General features: G+C 36.1%; 1 protein-coding gene across 2 annotated transcripts; it reads left to right on the top strand.

Moving 5' to 3' along the window:
• Positions 1 to 9,378: 9,378 nt before the first annotated feature.
• Positions 9,379 to 19,197, top strand: LOC127857657 (uncharacterized). 2 transcript variants are annotated; one of them, XM_052394252.1, is made up of 11 exons: positions 9,379 to 9,487; positions 9,651 to 9,707; positions 10,878 to 10,923; positions 11,529 to 11,630; positions 12,659 to 12,792; positions 13,239 to 13,404; positions 14,912 to 15,135; positions 15,465 to 15,518; positions 15,735 to 15,978; positions 16,247 to 16,306; positions 16,829 to 19,197. In XM_052394252.1, exons 4-11 carry the CDS (start codon positions 11,624 to 11,626, stop codon positions 17,461 to 17,463), a joined length of 1,524 nt encoding a protein of 507 aa, XP_052250212.1. In that variant the 5' UTR covers positions 9,379 to 9,487; positions 9,651 to 9,707; positions 10,878 to 10,923; positions 11,529 to 11,623; the 3' UTR covers positions 17,464 to 19,197. The 2 variants fall into 2 exon arrangements, with proteins under 2 accessions (XP_052250212.1, XP_052250202.1); XM_052394242.1 differs by lacking the exon at positions 9,379 to 9,487 and having other exon boundaries at positions 9,557 to 9,707.
• The last annotated feature ends 5,912 nt before the right edge of the window (positions 19,198 to 25,109 follow it).

Below are 25,109 nucleotides of genomic sequence, written 5' to 3' on the forward strand. Positions count from 1 at the left end.
ATATATGTTAGAACTCTTACAAAAAGCGCAACAGGTATACATGTGTCATGTTATATATTATTGCAGATATTTTGAAAGTAAACATTGTGTAGGGGTACCGTTTTGTAAATTTTTAAATAAACCCTGATATTAAGTGCAACTAATAAACCCTGATATTAAGTGCAACTTTTTTCATTTTTCCCCTTCATTTACCTTTGAAGACAAGAGAACAAAGGCAAAGTTGAAAGATTTAATTTGCGAAGTTGAAACTCATATGCGATCTTTTACATAATCTGTCATAATAAACATTCTTGAATAATCCATCTATTGTTTAATCTACACAGACTAAAACTGAACAAAGAAGTTTACATGTTCCTTAGTGTACTTTATTTTCTTGAGCCACGTTGAACCACGTTGCAATATCATATTTTTTCTTTCTTTTGGCATATTTAAGAACTACTTAAGCAAGTGTCATAAAGGAATGTTTTGTAAGACATCACGTGACCGAGCGCAAATCTGTAAGTGATGTCCTCAAAGTGCTGCCCCCTTCCAAAACGGTGTATGTTTATAGCACTGTAAACGAAGCAATATTCTGCTCTATTGAATTTGAGACGTTATGTAACTCAAACTTAAGCGAGAACATTATGCGCATGCTTTTCACTTTCTCTGGCGATTGCACAAGATGTAAGGTAAACATATTACGTAGTATGACCTGAAACAATATCGTTTTGTTTTAACTTAACTCAAATCGGAATAAATCAAAGCGGCATATGCCCAATTACTTTGTTTTCCGAATATCTCTGTGGACGAGTAGGCGTATATCTAACTGCTGGCTTTCAGAGCACTTTATTCTGATTATGTCTTAAGGCTTCTTTTGGAGGCACATATGTAAATAAAAACCCATCAGAAATCCGCGTGTTTCAATAATGTCGTTACATGCTTCGTAATTAACACGTGTAACGTAGTTTAACGTTTGCGGTAAATGGGGCTTTAACATCTTGCAACGCAACGTACGTATAGCCCAAACTAAGGTCAAATTCTCAGTTAAATGTCTCTTGCAATGATGTGTCAATTACTCCATCAAGTTCTGTTAAATACCTAGGTGCTATATTGGACCAGTTCCTGTCTGGTAAAACCATTGCTAGATCAATTATTACAAAGGCAAACTCAAGGTTAAAGTTCCTATACAGAAATAGTAAGTTCTTAAAATTGCACACCAGAAAACTCCTTGTAATGTCTCTTATACAGTGCCACTTTGACTATGCCTGCTCTTTTTGGTACCCTCGTCTTATTCAGTCACTTAAAAATAGGCTTCAAACTACACAAAACAAGATGATTAGGTTTGTTCTGAATATGGATAACAGATCACATGTTGGTCAAGAACAGTTTTCACATTAAGGTTGGCTGCCTGTTTCAAAAAGAGTAGAACAGATCATACTTTGTCATGTACATAGGATCAAAAATGGCCTTGCACCAGAGTATATGGGTGAGAATTTTAAGCCAGTGTCTGGCGTACATAATCGTTGTACTAGGTCTAATATGGTAGCTCAGCCAGAATCTGATCATTTTGCTGAAAATTTTACATTTGAAGACTCTGGTCGTTTTTCCAAACCAAGAGTAGGAAGTTTTGGTTCTAAAACATTTACATATAATTGTATCTGTTTATGGAACAATCTTCCTCAAAACACCAGGGATGTACCTAAACCTAACAATTTCAAGGGTGCCATCAAGAAACAGTTTTTAGAGTCTTTATAGCTTTTTATAGTATAATTTTTATTATGAATGTTATGTTCTGTTAAAAAACTGTGATACATTTTTAAGTCTTATGATCAATAAGATGCAAGGATCTCATAATTATTCTTTAACTTATAGTATGCTACAAAGTGTGTTTATTAACTACCTATGCAGTGTGTAACTTTCTTATGCAACTTCTGTGATAATAATGAACATGTGATTATATTTATTCATTCTTAATCAGTTATATACTTTATTAAACAGTACATATTTGATACATATACATTATTAAAATCTAATACATGAATGTTTCATGGTTACTGCCACCAATAACAAGGACCACAATGGAAATAAGTGAAAATCATTTTTCTCTTTTTTGTGTTATCCTTGGTATTGTGTGTGCATTCCATGGTTTGCTATGTATATTGCTGTGATAATATATTTTATATTGTCTGCATTATGTAGTAGCTATGTAATGTTCATATGTTTACCAAATAAAATCAATCAATAGGGAGTGGTGTATGTTAGGCAATAAAATAAAACGTGAAACAACATGGTATGTACATACAACACCACCAATACGCCACTTTATTACGCACGTTCAAACTTTAACATAACTCATAATCGGTTTGTTAAGCTGATCCACTCATAGGGACCCGTGACACATTTTTTTAATATGTTATATAATATATATTTTACAGATCTTATCTATATCATTAAAAAATTTGTGACGGGTCCCTATGGATCCACTATGTCTGTCTGATGTATATTTTCGTTGTACAGTTGCAGCAATAGTTGTGTAATTATGCGTTATTAAGATTCATACATATTATTTGCTAAACATTGCCACTTGTTAGGCGTGACAAAAACGAAGCGCGATGACCTAACACTAATATTGTGAAATAATATCCTTATAAACCTACCTCAGGTGTCTCCTAATTAGAAGATAATCTACTTGACGTGAACGCTGCTGTAATTATCTGAACTGTTAACTCATTCACAATACGCCATGGGCAGATGCCATCTGCTTTGTTAAATTTGCAATATAATGAATCATTGTACTTTAATTATAGAATAAAACGTCAAAACCTATACATGCAATTGAAAAACGAATGAAGTTGTACTTTAGACTTATTCAAACTTTCGACTTGTAAAATAGCGCAATAGTTGTTATTCGGAAGTCTCCAGTCTGGGTTTTTCCGATATTTGAGCACGCGCGGTAGGTACAAACAAAAGCTGACTAGCATACTTTAAAAGAGAGTGAATCAATAATTTCTCTTATCGCTGAATAGTAAACACCAATTTTTCTGCTCAAACGTTCGTTATAGTTGATACAAATAACATGACTTAATCATTTTCCTTTAGATGAACTAATCTCGATCGTGTTTAATTTGTAAGAATTCTATGTAACACAATATAATGCTGCATGCACATGTAAACAGCTTCAGTCACGTAACTATGTCATTGCATATACTGTGCGTAGGCCTGGGCATTCAGTTTTAATGGAAGTTTTTCAACAAAACTACCAAGACATTGACTCCATCGTATATATAATATAATATCCAAATATTTAAAATCATACCGACAAGTACCAAACAATAAATCCTTACTATCCTCAGTCCATTCGTAATACTAGAACTAATATATCGTTCCATATCAGTTGGATATTTAAAGAATATTATTCGCTTAAGACTAAGACCTTAAGATTACAAGGCACATTACTAACGAGCTTTACCATGCACATCACTAACGAGTCTTAAGCATACAAGGCACACCACTAACGAGCTTTACCGTGCATTACAAGGCACATCACTAACGAGCTTTACCGTGCATTACAAGGCACATCACTAACGAGCTTTACCGTGCATTACAAGGCACATCACTAACGAGCTTTACCGTGCATTACAAGGCACATCACTAACGAGCTTTACCGTGCATTACAAGGCACATCACTAACGAGCTTTACCGTGCATTACAAGGCACATCACTAACGAGCTTTACCATGCATTACTTATATTTGCTATATCTATAACGCATGCCGAAAAAACAAGAACATGAATAATGTTTTTCAGAAGAAATATTGCATATGTCAAGCCGTTTGTATATGTTCCTTCATTACCATACAGCTGACAAAGTCTGTTTTTCATGTCTTTTAAGGATGTTAGCTACTGGGCCCATTCGTATAGGCGGCTGTACATCTGAACGGTGTATTTAGACTTCAATCCTGTATTACCGTAAACGTCTGACATACGTATGTTATCAGTTTTAGATTTGTTATGTGTAATTATTAATAATAATACATACATGTAGTAATAGAAATAACAACAAAAGACTTGAATTTTGACATTTCCTAAAAGAAACACTACTGTCGCTTAAATACTTATTATCCACTATTGAATGGGAAGCAAATCGGATATCGACGTTACTGGTAATTACTGTATTAATGACAATGTTTGTACCTCCCGCGCGCGCTCAGAAATCGGAAAAACCCACAGCGCGCGGGTTCCGAATTAAATCTATTACAAACAGTTATAGAAAATGCAGATACGCAAGTATGTTTAAGACTTAAAAACACATCAAACACTTTCAGTCGATCATGTGTGCAATATCTACCACGATACACGCGCTACGGACAAATACCTATGTAGCTTAAAAGAGGTCATAAACTATACAATGTTTGCTTGAAAAATATAACTCATCGTTTTATCTTTTTTTCGGACAATATAACATTATTTAGCTTATTAACACTGTTGGTTTATTTAATCGAATTTCAAACAATTTTACATCGAAATATACGTCGTAGTCAATATTATGATGAAGTAGTATGCACCGACATGTGGTATCAATATTATACATTTAACGCATAATGATTTTCAAACATCATGAACATGTATTTAAAGATTTTCTGCTACAGTATAAGTTCAAATGAAAATTGCTAGGAGATACATTGATGACATTTTCTTGGATAAACACATAAAGTGTTCAGTGAGAGCTATATAAATGTTAACATAATTATAACTCTTGAAACAAATATATGAGCCTGAGCTTATATACATTAACTTGTATTCCCAGCAGTGCAAACCCTGTAGTATGAAAACTATACTTGTTGATAGAACATGATATTTCGGCTTAATTATCACTCATTTTTAAAGAAAAAAACAAAAAGAAGTTTTTATGACTTACCAAAACTGATCAAAGAATTTAATAAATAGAAATAAATTGCACTAACCTTTTCACGACATTTTGAAAGTCAAAACTTTGGTTTCGTCTGTACAAATACAATAAAATGTACGGAACCAAACACAGTGACGTAACTTTTCATAAATATAGTTTATATTTACAATTGTGTGTATCAAAGATAAACTATGAAAGTAGATTTCTCATTCTCAATGTCTTAATTCGATAGAATAGGCTGGTCCAACAGTTATTTAGCGAGAGTATTGCTTTAAAGGAAAAAAATAGAAGAAGAATGGCAAATTGGAAAGAGCAAAAAGGCCCAATAAGGGGTATGCGTTTCAAAGTCCCATAACTCTAGCACCAACAGACGTGCAAACGCTGTTAGAGAATGAAAAATACCTAGAGCGTTAAAATAACATAACCTTGAAAATTTCCTCTGGTGTGAGCAGGGTCATATGCAGCTAAAGGTCTACACAGTTTTCGTTCTAGGATCAGACACCTCATACTAGACATACATGCATGTCTACGAGGAGCGTCATTTTCACAGCGAGCATCATACGTTTTATACGTGTTGATTTACTGTTCGTGTATAACCTTAAGTAATAAGTTTGAATAGCATTTTATTTTATAGCTATTTAATTAAAAATATGATGCTATGTGGTTAATAGGTATACACACTTTAATATTTTATTAATAATTCTGAGCAAATGTTTAGGTTTAAAGTTCTTTATAACCGGTTAAAACCCGCTAATGAATTTGAATGGACCGTTCCAAGGCGTTAACAACAGTTTTGTTTCATTTATCTGTTTAAGCATGACGAACAATGAATGTAGCAGTAGACCTTTTATTTGTTATTTTAAACAAAGTGAAATCACTCTCTAAATATGTTTTATGAATAATAGTGGGCATATTGTGGGGCTTGACGTTCATGTCAACTGGTTTAAACCCCATGCGTTAGGCGAATAACTTTTTGAGTATGCACTGCATCAGATAATTATAATACAGATAAATGATATGTACAAAATGAAACCACTGAAAACGTTTATACACTATTAAGGCTTGAACTATCATTTTATGCCAATGAAGTACCAACTTAAAATTTCCAATATAAATATTTGTGAAAGATGTAAGCTGCGCAAGGTGTCGATCTTTCGGAAGGTAAAGGCTGGGCAAGGTGTATTCTGCGTAAGAAGCAGGCTGGGCAATGTGTGGGCTTGGCAAGGTGAAGGCTGCGCAAGGTGAATGCTGCGCAAGGTGCAGGCTCGGCAAGGTGTAGGCTGGGCAAGGTGCAAGCTGGGCAAGGTGTAGGCTGGGCAAGGTGCAGGCTGGGCAAGGTGTAGGCTGGGCAAGGTGTGGGCTGGGCAAGGTGTATGCTGCACATGGTGTGGGCTGTGCAAGGTGTGGGCCGGGCAAGGTGTATGCTGCGCAAGGTGTATGCTGGGCAAGGTGAATGTTGTACAAGGTGTGGGTGTGCAAGGTGTGGGCTGGGCAAGGTGTATGCTGCGCAAGGTGTAGGCTGGGCAAGGTGTATGATGCTCAAGGTATGGGATGTGCAAGGTGTGGGCTGGGCAAGGTGTATGCTGCGCAAGGTGTAGGCTGGGCAAGGTGTAAGTTACGCAAGTTGGAGGCTGCGCAAGGTTTAGGCTGGGCAAGGTGTATGCTGTGTAAGGTGTATGCTGGGCAAGGTGTATGCTGGGCAAGGTGTATGCTGCGCAAGGTGTAGGTTGGGCAAGGTGTGGGCTGGTCAATGTGTATGCTGTGCATGGTGCAGGCTGGGCAAGGTGTATGCTGCGCAAGGTGTCGGCTGGGCAAGGTGTATGCTGGGCATGGTGTATGCTGGGCAAGGTGCAGGCTGGGCAAGGTGTATGCTGCGCAAGGTGCAGGCTGGGCAAGGTGTAGGCTGGGCAAGGTGTGGGCTGGGCAAGGTGTATGCTGGGCAAGGTGTGGGCTGGTCAAGGTGTGGGCTGGGCAAGGTACAGGCTGGGCAAGGTGTGGGCTGGGCAAGGTGTAGGCTTGGCAAGGTGTGGGCTGCGCATGGTGTAGGCTGGGCAAGGTGTATGTTACGCAAAGTGTAGACTGGGCATGTTGTATGCTGCGCAAGGTGTAGGCTGGGCAATGTGTATGCTGCGCAAGGTGTAGGCTGGACAAAGTGTATGCTGCGCAAGGTACAGGCTGGGCAAGGTGAATGCTGCGCAAGGTGCAGGCTGGGCAAGGTGTATGCTGCGCAAGGTGGAGGCTTGGCAAGGTGTATGCTGGGCAAGGTGTTGGCTGCGCAAGGTGTAAGCTGGGCAAGGTGTATGCTGCGCAAGGTGTATGCTGGGCAAGGTGTATGCTGCGCAAGGTGTATGCTGCGCAAGGTGCAGGCAGGGCAAGGTGTATGCTGCGCAATGTGAAGACTGGGCATTGTGTAAGCTGCGCAAGAAGCAGGCTGGGCAAGATGTGGGCTGGGCAAGATGTGGGGTGCGCAAGGAGTATGCTCCGCAAGGTAAAGGCTGGGTAAGGCGTAGGCTGGGCAAGGTGTAAGCTGGGCCAGGTGTCTGCTGCATATTGTGTAAGCTGGGCAAGCTGTATGCTGCGCAAGGTGTTGGCTGGACAAGGTGTAGGCTCGGTTAGGTGTATGTTGCGCATGGTGCAGGCTGGGCAAGATGTTAGCTGCGCAAGTTTTATGCTCCGCAAGGTGTAGGCTGGTCAAGCTGTAACCTGCGCAAGGTGAGGGCTGCGCAAGGTACAGACTGTGCAAGATGTATGCTGCGCAAGGTGTATATTGCGCAAGGTGTAGGTTGCGCAAGGTGTGGGCTGCGCAAGGTGTAGGCTGTGCAAGGTGTAGGCTGCGCAAGGTGTAGGCTGGGCAAAGTGAAGGCTGCGCAAGGTGTAGGCTGCGCAAGGTGTGGGCTGTGCAAGGTGAAGGCTGGGAAAGGTGAAGGCTGCGCAAGGTGTGGTCTGTGCAAGGTGAAGGCTGCGCAAGGTGTGGACTGTGCAAGATGAAGGCTGGGCGTCTGGGCTATGCAAGGTGCAGGCTGTGCAAGGTGAAGGCTGGGCAAGGTGAAGGCTGCGCAAGGTGAAGGCTGCGCAAGGTATGGGCTGCGCAAGGTGCAGGCTGGGCAAGGTGTATGTTGCGCAAGATGAAGGGTTTGCAAGGTGTAAGCTGCAATGCCATGTGAAGGCTTCAATATTGTTCAGCTCTGATAGTTTTGGATTATTTGTCAAAGATTACTGATTCTTGGATGGGAATATTTTCCTTACTAGTATATGAAGTTGTGACTAAGCAATATATTTTCTAATTGTCTATAATGTGCAAATACAAAAGGATATGTAAGTGTATACAATTGCATTGGGAAATATCTTATGTAATATAGAAATGATTTGGAAAAAATATAAACATGCACACAAATTGTATACATTTCTAATTTTGATTGATATTGCGATGGACCTTTTGGAGCAAATCAACATAAGCTTTGTGTTTTCATAGCTGATTTTTAATCCAGAATACAACGCGAAGTTATTTAAGAGATCAAGGAGACACAATTATCAGTGCCATATAATGTGAGGGATATTTATCCGCTGATTTAGATATTTAATTTTCATTATTTTCGATCTCTGTTCCTTAAATTTCATCCCATTTTCTGATTAATTAAGAGCATTTAAATTTCAGCACAGAAAAAAATATGGGACTGATTGGGTTTATTTTCCTCTTTCTATTCGATTAAAATCTGTTAAAAACTCATCGATTTGAATAGACGCTATTTTATTACACAGTAAAAGATAAATCAAGGTATGTTATCTTCTATATATTTCATCATATTAAATAATGCTAGAAGTCATGTAGTCTCACTAACATATCTGCCTTTTATTCATCCTGTCCGATCCCCAGAAATTAAGGTGGCTGGGGAGGTTTTTAATCTGCTTGAAAGTGTATAAGAATAAGGTTGAAAATAATATGCAAAACGGTTGATAAAGACGTAGTTTTTCATAAAATGTCTTGTTTATCTTTAGCTAAACTTCTGAATATACATACTTTTAGTAACATTGTTGAAATGTTTTTTTAACAATAAAGTTTAATAGATAGGTTATAATGTTGTGTGTACAATTGTACACTAATGGACTTCATATCGAACATTAACAATATTGTAATGTAAACAGACTTACAATGGCAATGAACAATAAATGTATGAAAACTTTCGCTGATACACTAACGAGTTTGCAACATCGATTATGGTTGCATGCGCCCTCTATATAGAATACGTCAGCGAAATATTCTGCGAACAGATCGACGGACGGACATTTTGCAAAAAAATGTTTGTTTTTTTTTCCGTACGAAACCGCTGTGTGCACTAGACTTGATTTATAGAACGGGAAACAAATCCATATCTTACATACACATGAGGCTATTAAACCAATGCGCAAATAGGAAGTAATCACTTCTTTTTATGCATACCGGAGATTTATAAACCCTTTTAATAATTTTTTGACACCGGAGGTAAAATCCCATTTAAGTGTCTTAATAAACTTCCGCAATGTTTGCTTCTATGGTAACGCTTTCTAAATTATTCAGCAATCGATCGGCGTGGCAAAAAATAACTGAATAAATCAAAATCAGGTAAGGGGCCGTGTTAAATAATTTCCGTATTTTGATTATTTTCCGTTTGTTCAAATGATCAGAATTGCTTGAGATAGCGTTTAAGATGCATGTCATAATTTGGAAAGTTTTAATTGCGGCATCGTTTCCATATTTTGTTTTTTCGTTCGATTCTATTTTGCAGGAGAACTACGGGATACATACTGGAGCGAAAACGTTTGAAGGGTGTTTAAAGAATAATGTGAGTAGTACATAAAATGTGTTATCATATATAAATTTCTTAGGTTATTCCATGTTTTGTCCGTGTACTGGAGGATGTATAACCAAACGTTTATAAATGTCTTCGCTAAATTTGTACTTCCCTAAATGTCTATTCTACTTCTTATCATAAATATGTGTGAATTTAACGTTTTTGTACTTCTTGCTCTTACTTCTGGGATGTTGGTGCTACTTTTTGCAGAACTGTGTATGCTGGTTCTAAATTTAATATTGATGTACCTACTTACATAAATAGAATACATATGACGGTGCTCTGTGAAAAGGTGGTTTGATGCACGTGCCAAAAGTATCGTCCCAGATTAGCATGTGCAGTCCGCACAGGCTCATCAGGGCCGACATTTTCCGCTTTTATGATATGTTTCGTTAAAAGAAAGTCTCTTCTTAGCAAAAATCCAGTTTAGTCGTAAAGTGTTATCCCTGATTAGCCTGTGCGGACTGCACAGACTTATCAAGGACGACACTTTACGCACATGCATTAAACCCCCTTTTCACAGAGCGCGGCTCATATTTATGACACTGCTATCAAGCAGCTGCACGGTACAATTAGCCGAACCTTTTTATGCTGCTGGTTGGTTTAAATTGTACACTTAAGCTCGCAAATAAGTAATGTTACTACTTAAATAAATTGAAATAATACCAGTTGCATTAATATTTGTGCAGCAGTCTTCTTGAATGAAACTATAATCTAAACCTCAATTACTTGCTATGTCACTTGTTAATAGTATTTAAGATATACATTGCATGCTTCCGTATCCTCTAATATACATTTTTTTTCTTAAAGAAAATGTATTCCTACCTGTTATTGCTTTGAGATCAACTTCATTAAAATGGTGCATATAACCTTATATCTTGTTTTACCGCTATGGATAAATAAGATCACAATCGCACACAATTACATTTGTCCTCAAGAATGAAAGTTTTTTTGTTAGTGTTTTGCAGATATTTCATCAAGTCTACTTACTATATTTACACCAGTCTATTTTGTTAGATGCAATCATTAATTTACATGAAATAATGATTAATGCTCTTACTGCTTAAAATTGTTGTAATATCTGTATCTTAGTAACAAGAACACAGTTTTCGATAATAACCATATTAATTACGAGCTCATTTAACATAATTTCGGTTTCAGGACTACGCTGTTTTCGAGGATGCTGCGTGTACTTTTTTCAATACCCGTGAGTATCAGTGTAATACCATCCATTCATTCATGGACTTCCCATAATTAGATTAACTCTCGATATTGCCCATAAGATGAACTGATCCGCGACATCCATACGCTGCTAGCGACGCTCAAGATCCAGCCTGCGCATTCGCGCAGTCATGAAAGGTGCTACCCTGGCCGCTATGAAAAGTCGAGTAATATGCTGTAGGCTCATAAGTTGACAGGGTATCTCCTTGTCAGACTGCGCAGCATGTGGCGTAAGACCCAATTTCGCATAACGCGACTCAGTTGCAAAGCGCTTTTTTTGAAAGTAAAATGCTATGTTTTATACAAAATAGTATTTTGTCATAACATACGTAATTTGTTATAAAACAAACAGTTATTTGTATTAAAATGTAATATTAACTATAAAATAATCAACGTTTTTATTACGAACACACACGTGATAAACAATAACGTCCTTATACATTATAACTGAAGTAAACAAACTCAATAACTCGCGTGAGATGACTGTACACCTTTGTTAACACAATGTTTTCTATTTACCAAAATGTATCTTGACTTCCGAAAGTTAACAAGAATATCTCCTGATTATTCCTAACTTAAACACATTTTTAGTGACGTTCGAAGAAGCTGCCCCGGGTAACACTATTCTTCCGGAGGCCCCGCTGGAGGTCAACTTCAACATAACTGACGCCTCTCTGTTCTGGCGCATGAAGAGTAAGTCAGTATATGTCTATACATTTTAACTGCAGGCCAACAACCTTCTCGGCTGTGTTAAGTATAACTGCATTTTATTATATGTGTTTTGGAACAACTACATGTCTCAGATTCTATAGAAAGTTTAGCATGACCCGCACGGTAGGCTGTACACAGCTGTATTGTATTATGTCTGTAATACAGTTGTAAGCGTATTTCGGCTTTCTGTTGATAAATTTAATAAGTTGGATGTGTAAATGAGGCTAATATGCATACGCAGTCTCTTATAATTGTTATTCATAATTGTTATATTCAACCATTATTGTAAACGTTTTATGTCTGATTGACATGATTGTTTGAAGACGCGTCTTTATTAAAAATGAGACGCGTTCTGGAAAAACCGGACTTAATGCGTGAACGTAAACAACCCCATATCACAAACGAAACGTTCCGCATTTATGGAACGTTTAAAGGATGTCTCTTCTCAGCGGAAAGTGTCGCCCAAGATTAGCCTTTGCAGACTGCACAGGCTAACCTTGAACGGCACTCTACGCACATGCATATAGCCCGTTAGTTACAGAGACAGGCTCAAAAATAAGCTTTGGTACGTCACGCAGTGTTTCAAGAGGCTATTTGTGGTGTTTGGTGCTACCCTTTACCGAACAAATCTTTAGCGTTATACTAAATACTAGTAATACTAGTGCTGATCCATGTTTAAATATTAATCTAAAAAAATCACAAAAAAGTTATTGTGTGTTTGAACAACGGCTTTTCTTCGTATAGTTTGCTGTATACTCACAAACCCATAAAACAAAACGTTTTTTATTCAGGACGGTACAATAAAATTGTGAACTTTATTATACAAATACTTTTAACATTAAAGTCAATTGGTTGACAGTGTTTTAATATACTAAAATGCCTGCGCCTTCTCACTCCTATGAATTAATTACAATCTAATTTACTACCACAACCGTACATTATAATAAAATTAAATAATGTTACATAGGATATCCGACCAAAAATTATCTTGCGTTTTTTTTTATGAACAGGTACCTATGCGCTTCAGTATATCTTGCTGAAAGTAAATCAAGTGATACGACTCAATAAAGGTACTGATGATGTTTATGAGCAAGACACGAGCCATATCCTGATCAACGTCACAAACTCATCAAGGAAGATGCAAGTAAGGCCGTACTACCAGTAGCGGTATTGCCGTGAAATATATAGTATGTTTAGGAATGTTGGTCGTGTGATTTGAATCTGTATTGAACTGTTTAGAAATTGGCAAGATATCAAACATGAAATACCTTGTATTTAAGATGAAGATTTATCTTCTACTGGTATAATTCATGTGTTCATGTATTTAACCTTTTTTCAAACTTATTAAAACGAGAATGATATTCGATCTACAGGTATTGAATCTGATTCATCAATAAAAACTTCAGTGCCAGTTCCTCAAGTTATATATGAGATGAAGACATTTAAGAGCAACGTTATACATTTGATTTTAGTCGGTTATCTAAGCATTACAGGACATGAATTTAAACATTTAAAAAACTATTTTATACATCGAGAAACCTTCACCTAATTACCCTAGCAAAATGGCATCAATCTTTACTCTGTTTTCAGTATCAACATATTCGGTTCACGTGTCTACCACTTATCAATGGAACCGTGCGGCTCGAAGTAATGCTTTGGACACTGGGAGGGGACGCAATTTGGGGAACCGATTTTCTGAGGGCCGCTGTGGGAAAATACAGTCGCTCGTATTCCAAGACAGAGAACTTTAAGAACGGTTAGCGATGCGTTACCTTTTGTTGTTTATTTGTCTTACGACGTTTGTGCGCTATGATGAGTTGAAGGGTATAAAAAACCCACTTCACGACAGAATAATACGTGCTCTTTGAAAAGGGAGTTTAATGCATGTGCGTAAAGTGTCGTTCCAGATTAGCCTCTGCACAGGCTAATCAGGAACGACACTTTACGTCTAAACTATACTTTTGCTAAGAAGAGTCTTTCTTTAAACGAAAATATCATACAAGCGGATAGTGACGTCCCTGATTAGCATGTGCGGACCACAGGTGGTTAGCGTGTGGCTATGATATTAATTAGTGAAAACATCATTTTGAATGATAAATAATCATATTATAACGAAAAATTAACTTTTCTGAAAAAAAATATTTCACTATCAAATATATATATAACAAGGTATGCAACTCAAAATCAGCCCAAAACGGGGTGCATCGCTTTGAACAGCCATATCTTTATCAATTTTGCAGCGATTTTCACGATTTTGGTCTTATTCAACGCAGAAATGAATTTCCTTTCTGGAAATGTATATGTCTTGCAATATTTTTACAAATGCTGGGTCAACTTTTAAGAAATAACACGATACACAACACGCATGACCCAGTTGACAGTGATCATGCTGTCTTTAAGACTGAAATCTTCACGGAGTAAAGGGCAACTTCCCTATAAAGTTCATGTAGTTCGATACCATAATTCAATAAAACGTATGAAAAAACATTATTACCGTTCTTGTCGTAACATTCTGCATCAAGACTAACTGTCCAGCGCCGTTTGAAACCTTTGTTTACATACATTTCAACTAACTGACATTTTAAACATACGAGTGATTTCATTGGTCCAATGCGGAGGTGTGTCTTTACAACTGGAGATTTCATTCATAAAGAATACATGATCACTGTCAACTGGGTCATGCGTGTTGTGTATCGTGTTATTTCTTAAAAGTTGACCCAGCATTTGTCTGAAATCGAAAGTGTCTGTATAGTCGAATTTGCCAGCATGTATATCATGCATGTACAATGTGAATCTAAATTTAGTTTTACGGATCATTTTAATTTCCTGCAACGATATCTATTCAAACGACACACTAACTTATCCTAATAAAAAGACGAATTCTTCAATTATCGACTCAAAATTAATGTTACATAACGTTAAATAATGCGTGACCATTAATAAGCCTTTTCAACTATAGCGTTATAATCACAATATTCATTTGCAAATCAGTTTTAGAGGATTCCTTTGTAGCCTCGAAAATTACAGTTGAACTTTTTTCTTAATATCGTGGTGACCAAGTGAACGCTGGAGGAAAGAGATATTTTATATTGTATTTATGGTCGCCAAATAATGTCCTTATTCCGTTATTTATGATTACACGCTTCTTTGGCTACGTTAAATTCAAACAAATAATTATAATTATTAAACGTTAACACCAAAAGCACACCAAACAGTGTCTGTTTCCTATGTTACGCTTACTCAAAGTTGTCTTTCTGTTCCAGGTTATTATCCTAACGTTACAGCCAACACTATCTCCTGGATAGACTCGTGTATCTGCAGCACGAAGTACACGATAATCGTGACGAATGGCGAAAATAGCTCAACCCTGGTCGTCAATATATGGCTAAAACGTGGGCAGATGTTCCCACCAAAAGTAACTGTCCAGGTTGTCAACAATGATTCCGTGTTCGTAAAAGAGCTCACATATCACCCTACTAAAGACAAGGTAGATACATCTGTTAAAATTGAGGCTTTTTCATAAAATTTTAACACATATTTAATATTTTTAGACATTGTTGCTCCTTTATAAAAATCCCCAGCTGTTTCAGGGTATTTTCACTTTCATTTTAGGGGGATCGGTTTTATACTCTTGTGCTGGCGAATTAATCAATTACGTTATGCGTCCAGTGATATGGTTTGATTTCTCAAAGACATTAATTTAGGAAAAACATGTTTTTCGCCCAATATCAACTGTGCAGTATCTGTAAACAAGTGCATTAGCTCAATTTAATGTTAATGACACTATCATCCGCAACCTATGTTTTCTGTTTACAGACGTCACTACAAGTACAGTTTGAAGACTTGCCGAATGATCATTACTCTGGTCGGGTACGTCTATTGCATCGTTTCGAGTTTTTCAATATTTGTATATCATACAGTTAAAAATACGTACAATTTGAGTCAAAGGTAGAGATGACGGTCGTTTCGCAGCAGGTTTTTCCATATACGCATTGTTTTTCAAATGCACTCTTAAAAACAGTACACGCTGAAATAAGCATTTTAACGCCTTTCAACATTGTCAATATCAGGCTGATTATTGTTTAGCTGGTTCCCGACTGCGGGCAGCCGTTAACACCTGTCACTTCATGCGGTCTGCGAAAGGCCGATGCAGTCAGGTCCGAGAACTCTAAAATCATCTACACCCCTGATCCCCAACCGGATACACAGGGTACACACACAAAAGGTGACAAGACAGATGGCATCCAGATATTGAGGGTATCTCTTATTTCGTTGGCAATCGGGGTTGCCGCTATTCTTGAAGTGGCCGCTATCATAAAAATTGCAAAAGGTAGGTATAAGAAATAATATGTATGTACCTGACTGGGTAATTACTGTTTTCAAGTTTAAAGCTGTTATATGTTGTGTAAATGCATGGTTTTCCAATACAAATACAGTGTAGAAGCGTGTTTGAAGATCATAGAGTAGGGATGGTGTTACATTACTAAATTGCCGATTAAATCTCTGTTCAATTAGCAATCGGTCTTAACTTGCACGTTTGTATTGATAGTAATTTAATACCGGCTTATACAATGTCTTCACCGGATTCATTTTTACAGCATTCACAAGACAGTCCGCTAGTTGTAGAAGACTTGCGTATAAAAGACTCTCTACTAAAAGTAAGTACATGTACAGTTCAACATGTGTATAAACATCATTCATCCCAGTTCCAATCGTTTGACATTTATTTAAAGAACCTTTTTAATTAACATAACCTATTTTAAAAATTATTAAAGAATATTTGATTAAACAAACACCATAAAAATTGCGGTAGAATTACTCATCATATTTAACATTATTTTCAAGATTTTAAGTTATTTTTTAACTTGCAGTCGCTTACACTCGTCCGTGCTGATGACATATTCTTAAATCAAGGAGACATATATATATAGCTCGTCAGCATGGACCTGGTTCTTGTGAACCCTAACATGTGCACCATAACATTTTTTTAACGGAGATTTTTGTATTACGTAGTAACATATTTGTAACAAAACATTCTAACCGCTCAGTTTTAAGTTAGTGATGTAGAGCTATTCCATATGTACTTGTACGAAAATATTACGCGAGCATTGTGTGTTATAGAATTGTACGCTATACAAGTAGAAATGTAATTGCAAAAATTCCTTTGTTTTGATTTAAAGATCATGCAAGCAACTCTAAGAATGCGCCCAGACGCAGTAAGGTGGCCATCCTCTTTTCCAACGACTCTCCACGTCTCCTGGGCCGGATAACCTCGCTCGAATCACATCTTACTTGCCGCGGTATACAAGCGGAACGTATCGACCAGGAGCCGTCAAAAGAACTCATGATCAACTGGATCGACTTCGGTGAAAGTATTGTCGACATGTATAGCTGCATTGTTATGGTCATATCTCCGCAATTTGAAAAGTTGTGCTGCAAACCGGAATGCATTACGCCCAGCTTCCGTAAAGACTCTGATGATAATTCTTCAAAAACCGTTGATGTTTCTACAGTAAATATGGCCGATACTTGTGTCTTAAAGGAGAAAGAGAACAACCACACTTGGCACAATCTTCCTCTGGTTGTTATTAATTCATTGAAAACGAGGTCAGCCTGGGCCGCCACGAGAAAAACGTGCCCGAGGGTGATACCCGTGCACCTACTGGGAAGCGGGGAGACAGCCGTTACTACTCAGCTACCGAAAAAACACCCGAGTCTGCTCCTTGAAGGTCCGGTAAATCTGCAGTTTGATGATAATAATACAGTAAAGATCGATGCTTCTTTAAGACATCTGCAACGACTCTTGATGCTGTAAAGTGCGCATGCGCTGATGTAATAATTTAAATGTAATTCGAGTTACGAGTGCATTTTGCTGTCTCTGAGTTCGATGTCCATTTTGTGTTCAATCTACATGTATTTTAACTTTACATTAGTTTACATGTTCTTGTTACTTTTTGCTTAATGTGTTCCTACCATTTTACATTTTATTCTGGCCGTATATTATATCTTCCATTTTGAAATCTATATGCGCCAAGTGTTTAGTTTAAGTTTGTTTATGTTTTCGTCTTGAAAATGTTATTTGTTATTATTTTATTTACTGTACTATATTTCAAAAGTATTTTCATATTATCATTCCATCTTGTTTGAAAAATGAACGCACTATTTTGATTTTATTTTATTTGATAAATAATATTATATTCAGACCCTATACCCGCTTTATGTTCAGTACATTTTATAAAAAAGTATTAATACAGTTACTCAACACTTTACGTTTATATAGTGTGTGCCTAGTTCTTCTATTTATTTATTTGCACTTGTGGTGTGTGTTTATATATATTTATATTTTTTATATATATTATTGTCATTTAACAAATTTTTAATCCGCCCAACTTGTAAAATGACTAATTAGTTACATATTTTGCATAGAGAACTAATGTATTATCTGTACGTGTTTTCGTTATAGAGTTTTAATATATTATTTAGACTAGCATATTTTCATATTTATTTATTTTTATTTTTATTTAGAGATTTATACATTATATAAAGTATTTATTTATCAAAGCATTAAATACCGACATCAACAGTCGAATGATTTCGAAATTGTAGTTAAGTCTAATGAACCTTTTGTCAGATTGAGTTCTACGTTTTTTTACGGAAAATTACGATATTTTTTTTTCCTAAATATTTATAAAGTCTTTCAAAAATTCGTACATTCACCGCTTTTACAACCTTAATATAAGTACTTATCGCCAATGTTTGCATGTTCCCTTATTGGAAAAATTAAGATCCGGCTTTTATGCGGTTTCTAAATTTTACTCTCAACATTGAATGTTTCAATCTACGCATTGATACATCTTTTTATCACATGCCATACACTGTTTCCCATGTAATATAACCATTACATATTTTTTTTATATTACACAAGTGTAATAAAACATTTTTAAGCGTTTTCATTGGCTTAGTTTACGTTTATTGACCAGTCGCATTTTGTTATTTTGCTGAAATGACGTTACAACGTAAAATGACGTCACGAAATGTAAACAACATTCGGGATTTATCATTATGTTTGCGTAAATAAAGCCAAAGGCTCGCTTACTTACAAAATTCCTGAACTCGTTTAATAAAATACGATATGATATGACAACTCGTGCCAGATCCTATATATATATTTCTTGCATTGCATTGTCATGGTATATTTAAAGATAGCTTTTTTGGTGATCTTTTAATGGTCGTAATAATTCGACACTTTATTGAGTTCTTTCAATATGCATGTTGATGATTATTGATAACTATTATAAAACCTTAAATTTAAATGTTTCGAAGTAACTAAATCTTGGCATTATTCGATTCACTTCCAAACAATCTTGATGTTGTTATTATTATATTGGCATTTGTTTTATATTTTATCATTTGACTAAATTATTCTACCAACACTATGCATGTTTTGTATTCATTTCATTAATGCAAACAACTTATTTACAATAAGCTATTTTTATGTTAGTATTTTTGTTTAAGAACCCTTAAGAGGCTTAATAAAAATACAACGGCATATCCTGTGTTTTTTTCTGTTTGGATTTATCCAAAGTTAAGTGTATCACAATTTAAGCACAAATTATCTAAAAAACACGGCGAAGTGTTTTGCTTGGTGACTTTTTGACTGTTTTCTGCAGTAGTACTCTGATGTGTTCGCGAGTTCGAAGGCTTCCAACAAAAGAATACGTCAGAACTACAAAAAGAGAGAGCGCAAATACGAATTGTTTGACAATTTTTAAAACTAATGTCTTTATCGCGTATTCTCGATTTGGTAACCTTCAAATCCGCTAATAAAAATCAAGGTGTTCATTTAATTATAACAATGTTCGCATGCGCCAACGTTGAAATGTTTGTAAGATATTTGAATGTTTAATTCGGCGTTGCTGTTTGATCCAGATTTTGACCTTTAATGACCTTTATCAGCAGCCAATAAATGTCGGAGACATTTTACGCAAGTAGACGAATTCATATTGTTTCGTTAATAATTAAGTTTTGCTGAAAACTCAATGTGCATTGTGAGAACTCATATTATGATATGTTGCAATATTACAGCAGTTTAAGTCTATACATTTGGTTTGGGAAGATGACCATGATAATGTTCTGAGGTATTTAAATACAATTTATGGCCTTATTATCTTTACGTAAACGTGTGATTATACTTTTTGAATAGCCTACATTGTTCCAGCGGTAAAGGGAGCTTCAATCTATACAACCAAGTCAAGGCAATTACATTTACAAAGTAAATGTACATATTACATACTCAATGTAGATTGAAACAAAAATTAAATGCTAAAAAAACATTCTTAGATACTGTTAAAAAATTCTTTACAATAAAAGATAACATAAATCCATAAAAAAGACGTATAAGTATAAGACAAGCAATGATGGAATCATTGCGGTACGCCGATATATCATCAGTTTAAATCTTGATTCACCATCAGGTATTTAAGAAAATCTAATAATAATAATAACACAGGCAGATTTTAAATAAGTTTTATTAGTTCATGAAATGTTATTATAGATTCACCACAAATAAAATCAAATTCTTTTTTAAAATACATAAACATATATATAAAGCTAATGTCAATAATTGTATAGACGGGATCTGAATACATTTATAACTACAATGAATATCCCTCTATGTTTACTGTAATCGATGGAACTTATCGCTATGGAGTGTTATATAAATGTTGAATTAAACTTAAAAGCTACAATGCTATACAAAGAACATGAATACAAGTTAATAAAAGATCTGTTAATTTCTACTACAAATACAAAACATAGCAATTATTCAGCGCAAACTTTATAACATATTCTTTTGCACTTCACAAATAAATAAAAAGATTTAGTTATACAATAGTAAATTGTATACATTACTGTTAAAGAGCTTAAAAGCAAACCTGAATTTACTACTGTAGTTTATCCAAATAATACTTCGACCAGCACACACATGGTTTGTAAAATTGTCCACTCAGACACGTTTGCAGCCATGATCGAAAATTGGATTTGGACCGACAATCCTTAAGATGATTAGGTAGATTGTCCCACCATTTTGGACCGACAACGGTCTCATTGTTGACCTTAATTTGCACCGTCCAGGTACAAACATTTCCTATGGTATCCTGGTGCTTTACCATTGATACCACGAAAGAAACAACTATGACTGTAAACCAGGTACAAACATTTCCTATGGTATCCTGATGCTTTGCCATTGATACCACGACAGAAACAACTATGACTGTGAACACGGCCAGGGATTTTACTGGAAGTCAGTGTACATGGTTCGGAAGATTAGCGTGGTTTTTTACCCTTTCCCAAGCATAGGCAGAGTGAAAATGGCTATGTGCAAACAGCATAAACCCAGAACAGCCTGCGAGCACCTCGCAGTATGTTCGGGTTTTATGCTGTTTGCTGCTCATCAGTATTTAAGGGCTGGAAATGAAGCCTTTAAAACTTGAATCTAATAAGAAAGGTCTTCAATTAAATTATCTGTGTAAGGGACTTCATAAGCGTACAAATACGTATCTAAGTGGTAAAAATACGTATCTAAGTGGTAAAAATACGTATCTAAGTGGTCAAAATACGTATCTAAGTGGCAAACGGTTAATTAATGCAATCACTCATAAGTTATCTTGCAGTAGATTTTGGACTCGCTGTACCGTCTTGATTTTATAAGCAGGAACTTCCGCAAAGAGACCATTACAAAAGTCAATATTTAAATAAACTTATTCATGTTCTGATGATTTAGTAGACATTTTGTGAATTGGTTACGTATAGTTGAGATATTTTGTAGCTTTGCATGAGCTCTATATTGGCTGTTGATAAAGGTCAATAAAAGTCAACACCTGGCTTAGACAGATACACCGAATACAATATTTTAATATCTTACTAAACATCACGGATTGGTCGAATGCACCTCTTGTCACTATTGACTACTGAGTTACGGACATTTGACTACTGAATGCTTTGCGGTGCAGTACAGACGTTTTTTTCATATATGCACGGAATGCTGCTCTAGATATTGTCCATATATTTCTTAAACAGTCAATGTCATTTAACTGAACTTTATATATCATGCAGAAAATAATATTGGCCTTTATTGTAATACCGATGCATTTCCATATTATAAATGTTGAACATTAACAGACACTTGTACGTTGTAATGCGATTTTATAGATATTTAAAAAATCCAAGGAATGGAGATAAAAGTATCAAATTGTTATTAATATTGTGAGATTGCATTTAATTCCATACGATATACCCTTTAAAGAAATGCTATGTGTTTTACGATGATTGCTTAGAGAAAGTCATAGTTTTAAGATCTTAATAAACAAAAGGACATCGCAATTTTTGAAGGTTGACCTATTTGAAAAAACAACAACAGTGAACAAGTGTGTATGCTATAGGAAAGTGCAGGAAAGTGCGAAATATTACATCGTTTCCAATTTTGGTGGCTCGGTTGATTCGTGAAATGCTAGAAATTGAAATGTCAGAGGATAGTTATATGTTTTTAAAGTCGGCACATTAAATTAACACATCACATTTTCTTCTGACAATTTAAGTTCTGAACAACATAAACAAGAATCTTCACGGACAATGTCATTTGTTTTAAGAGTTATTTTACGAGTTCAATACTCATTCTAAGATCTTCAAACATAATGAAACACGACGAAACTGCGCGATAGGCGAGTTGTTTGAAGGCCATTTACAGTGCACAGAGTTTGATGTAGAAAATAGAATATGGTGAATGTACTTTAACAAGATATTGAGCCGTGCTCTGTGAAAAGGGGGTTTAATGCATGTGCGATAAGTGTCGTCCCAGATTAGCCTATGGGTCCGCACAGGCTATTCAGGAATAACACTTTGCGCATTAATTATATTTTTCGTTTACAAAAAGTCTCTTCTTAGCAAAAATCCAGTTAAGGCGGAACGTGTCGTCCCTAATTAGCCTGTGCGGACTGCACAAGCTAATCTGGGTCGACACTTTTTTACGCACATGCATTTAACACCATTTTCACAAAGCACGACCCAAATGTACTGTCCAATATTTTAACCGTTCGGTGTAAACGTTCAGTCAATATAATTTTTGTCCGGTTTGATTTTTTAACGAAGCCAAACGATCATGTAATCATACAACAATTGAATGAGATATAATGCTACTTTAAGGAACCATGGCAACGCCATTAAAAACTAAACCACATTTATTGAGCACGAAATAAGGAAATAATATCCGACGACTACACTTGTTTCCAAATTAATACGGTCACTAATTTATAACTATATTCGCAAAGTGTCATTAATGGTCACTGATTTTGTAACATTACGTATCACTTATTTTGTGACGAAATAAGTCCAAAACTTTTTAAAACGCTGTTTATTACTTCGGGGACAACGACATATTTGTTCAAGCATATATGGTGGCTGACGTGTTCAATATCGTTATGTCGTACAGTTGGGTTTTGAATGGTGCGAACAGGATAACAAGCCACATAGATACAAATATCCGCCCATTGACCAAAAGACGTACTGTTTTCGGCCTGTCTACGTATTGACGCCCTTTAACCTGACAAATACTTCAGAACAAAAAATAGAGGTGCCAATACGATACCGGTAGGTTTGTACCTGACGGAAAGACACATAAACCTCTCGTTCTCGCGCACTTTCGATTCCGTTTATACGCCAAAATATACTAGCAGATATATATTTTTGATGTAAATCTACACGTATCTAGAAAATAAACAACAAAAGCCAACGCACCGCGTACAGTTCTTAAGTATCTCTATCATGGAAGACAAGCGACTGTATTTGCCCATGGCGGCCCTCAGAAAATCTGTTCCCCAAATTGCGTCCTCCCTCAGTGCCCAAAGCCTGATATGCAGCCGCATAGTTTCACAAATAAATGGAAAACATTGCGTTTACAAGGAATTATAATTTACTTAGCTTATCTCCTGTGAGGGATTAACCTTGTTATACTTCAGCTATGATGTATAGCTACGTTATATGTTTATAAATTGTGTAAACATAATACAAAGGTTAGACATTTATAATTTTAGTAAACTATTTATTTATTATACTGTTTGTTTTATAATAAAATAAGGTAATAAACAAGCACTTAACTGTCATAAATGGGTACTTGTTTTGAGCCGCCACATGCGAATATGGCTCTTATGCCATATGTGACCAAGGTAGCTCCAGACCAGCATTCGCAGTCTATGTCTATTCAGGAGCAAAAGTGTCCGCCAATTAGCCCACGAAACATTGCGTGGCTTCTATAGCGGACAGGGTAGCTCACAAAAAAGACTGCGAGATCGCGCAGGCGGGATCTGGGGCTATGATGTCATCATATGGGTTTCTTTCAGAATGTCACTGGTCATTTCATCTTACGAGATATATCTGTCTTAAATTAAAACATGCATCTTTAAAGCTATCGCATGCAATTGTGACAATGTTAACTAACGGAAAATACTCAAAGACGTCAATTATTTAGCAGCGCCCCTTACTTGACTTTAAAGCAAATATTTGCAACGCCGATCGATTGCTGAATAATTAAGAAAGCGTTATCATAGCTTGCGGAAGTTTATCAAGACACCTTATTACGACCTCAGATTACCTCATATTGATTAAACTCTGTTATGCATACAAAGAAGTGATAACTTCCTGTTTGTGCATTGGTTTAAGTGCATGAAATAAAAGTGCTTTAAACGCTTCCAATGCACACAACGGTTTCATACGGAAATATAAAACATGATTCGTGAAAAATGTCCGTCGGTCGGTTCGAGACCAATTGCGCTAACATATGATATATAGAGCACGCGTGCACTCTACTATATGTTTAATCTATTTTAAAGTGATATTATGGACATCTAACAGTTTATAGGTGTCTATCGCAACCGTTGTTTATTTTTGGTGTTTTCACTTCATATACACTTATATTTGTTAATGCAGCATCAACATACTAAAACAATATCCCGGAAAAAGAAAAATAATGCAGTTGAATATCAACCGTTCTTTCGTTTGACGACTGATCATGCATGTTCGATGTGAACCTAAATTACGTTTTAGTGCAGATTCGTTCATACGACACAAAGACACAATATTGTTTTACGGATCATTTCGGCTTAGATGATTGGGTGAGTCACGTAAGATATCGAATATCAATATATTTTTATAAATTACTGGTAGCAAGATGAGTTGCCGATAATTGGTCAGTAACCACATTTTAACTAACTCTTTTGACCTGTTAATTTTTTTTCCAGCTCAATTCATCAGAGAAAAATGCCCATAGTATCACTTTAATTGGATGAAATATGTTTTGAACAGAGATTTTTCAAACTGACGGTTCAGGTATCCAATGTTTATTCAATAAAATAAGACTATTTATATTTAAATCAACTACGTGTAATTTCATTCATATCTGTTTAAAACGCG

The sequence above is a fragment of the Dreissena polymorpha genome, chromosome 1 (genome assembly GCF_020536995.1).
Source record: "Dreissena polymorpha isolate Duluth1 chromosome 1, UMN_Dpol_1.0, whole genome shotgun sequence".
Taxonomy (NCBI): domain Eukaryota; kingdom Metazoa; phylum Mollusca; class Bivalvia; order Myida; family Dreissenidae; genus Dreissena; species Dreissena polymorpha.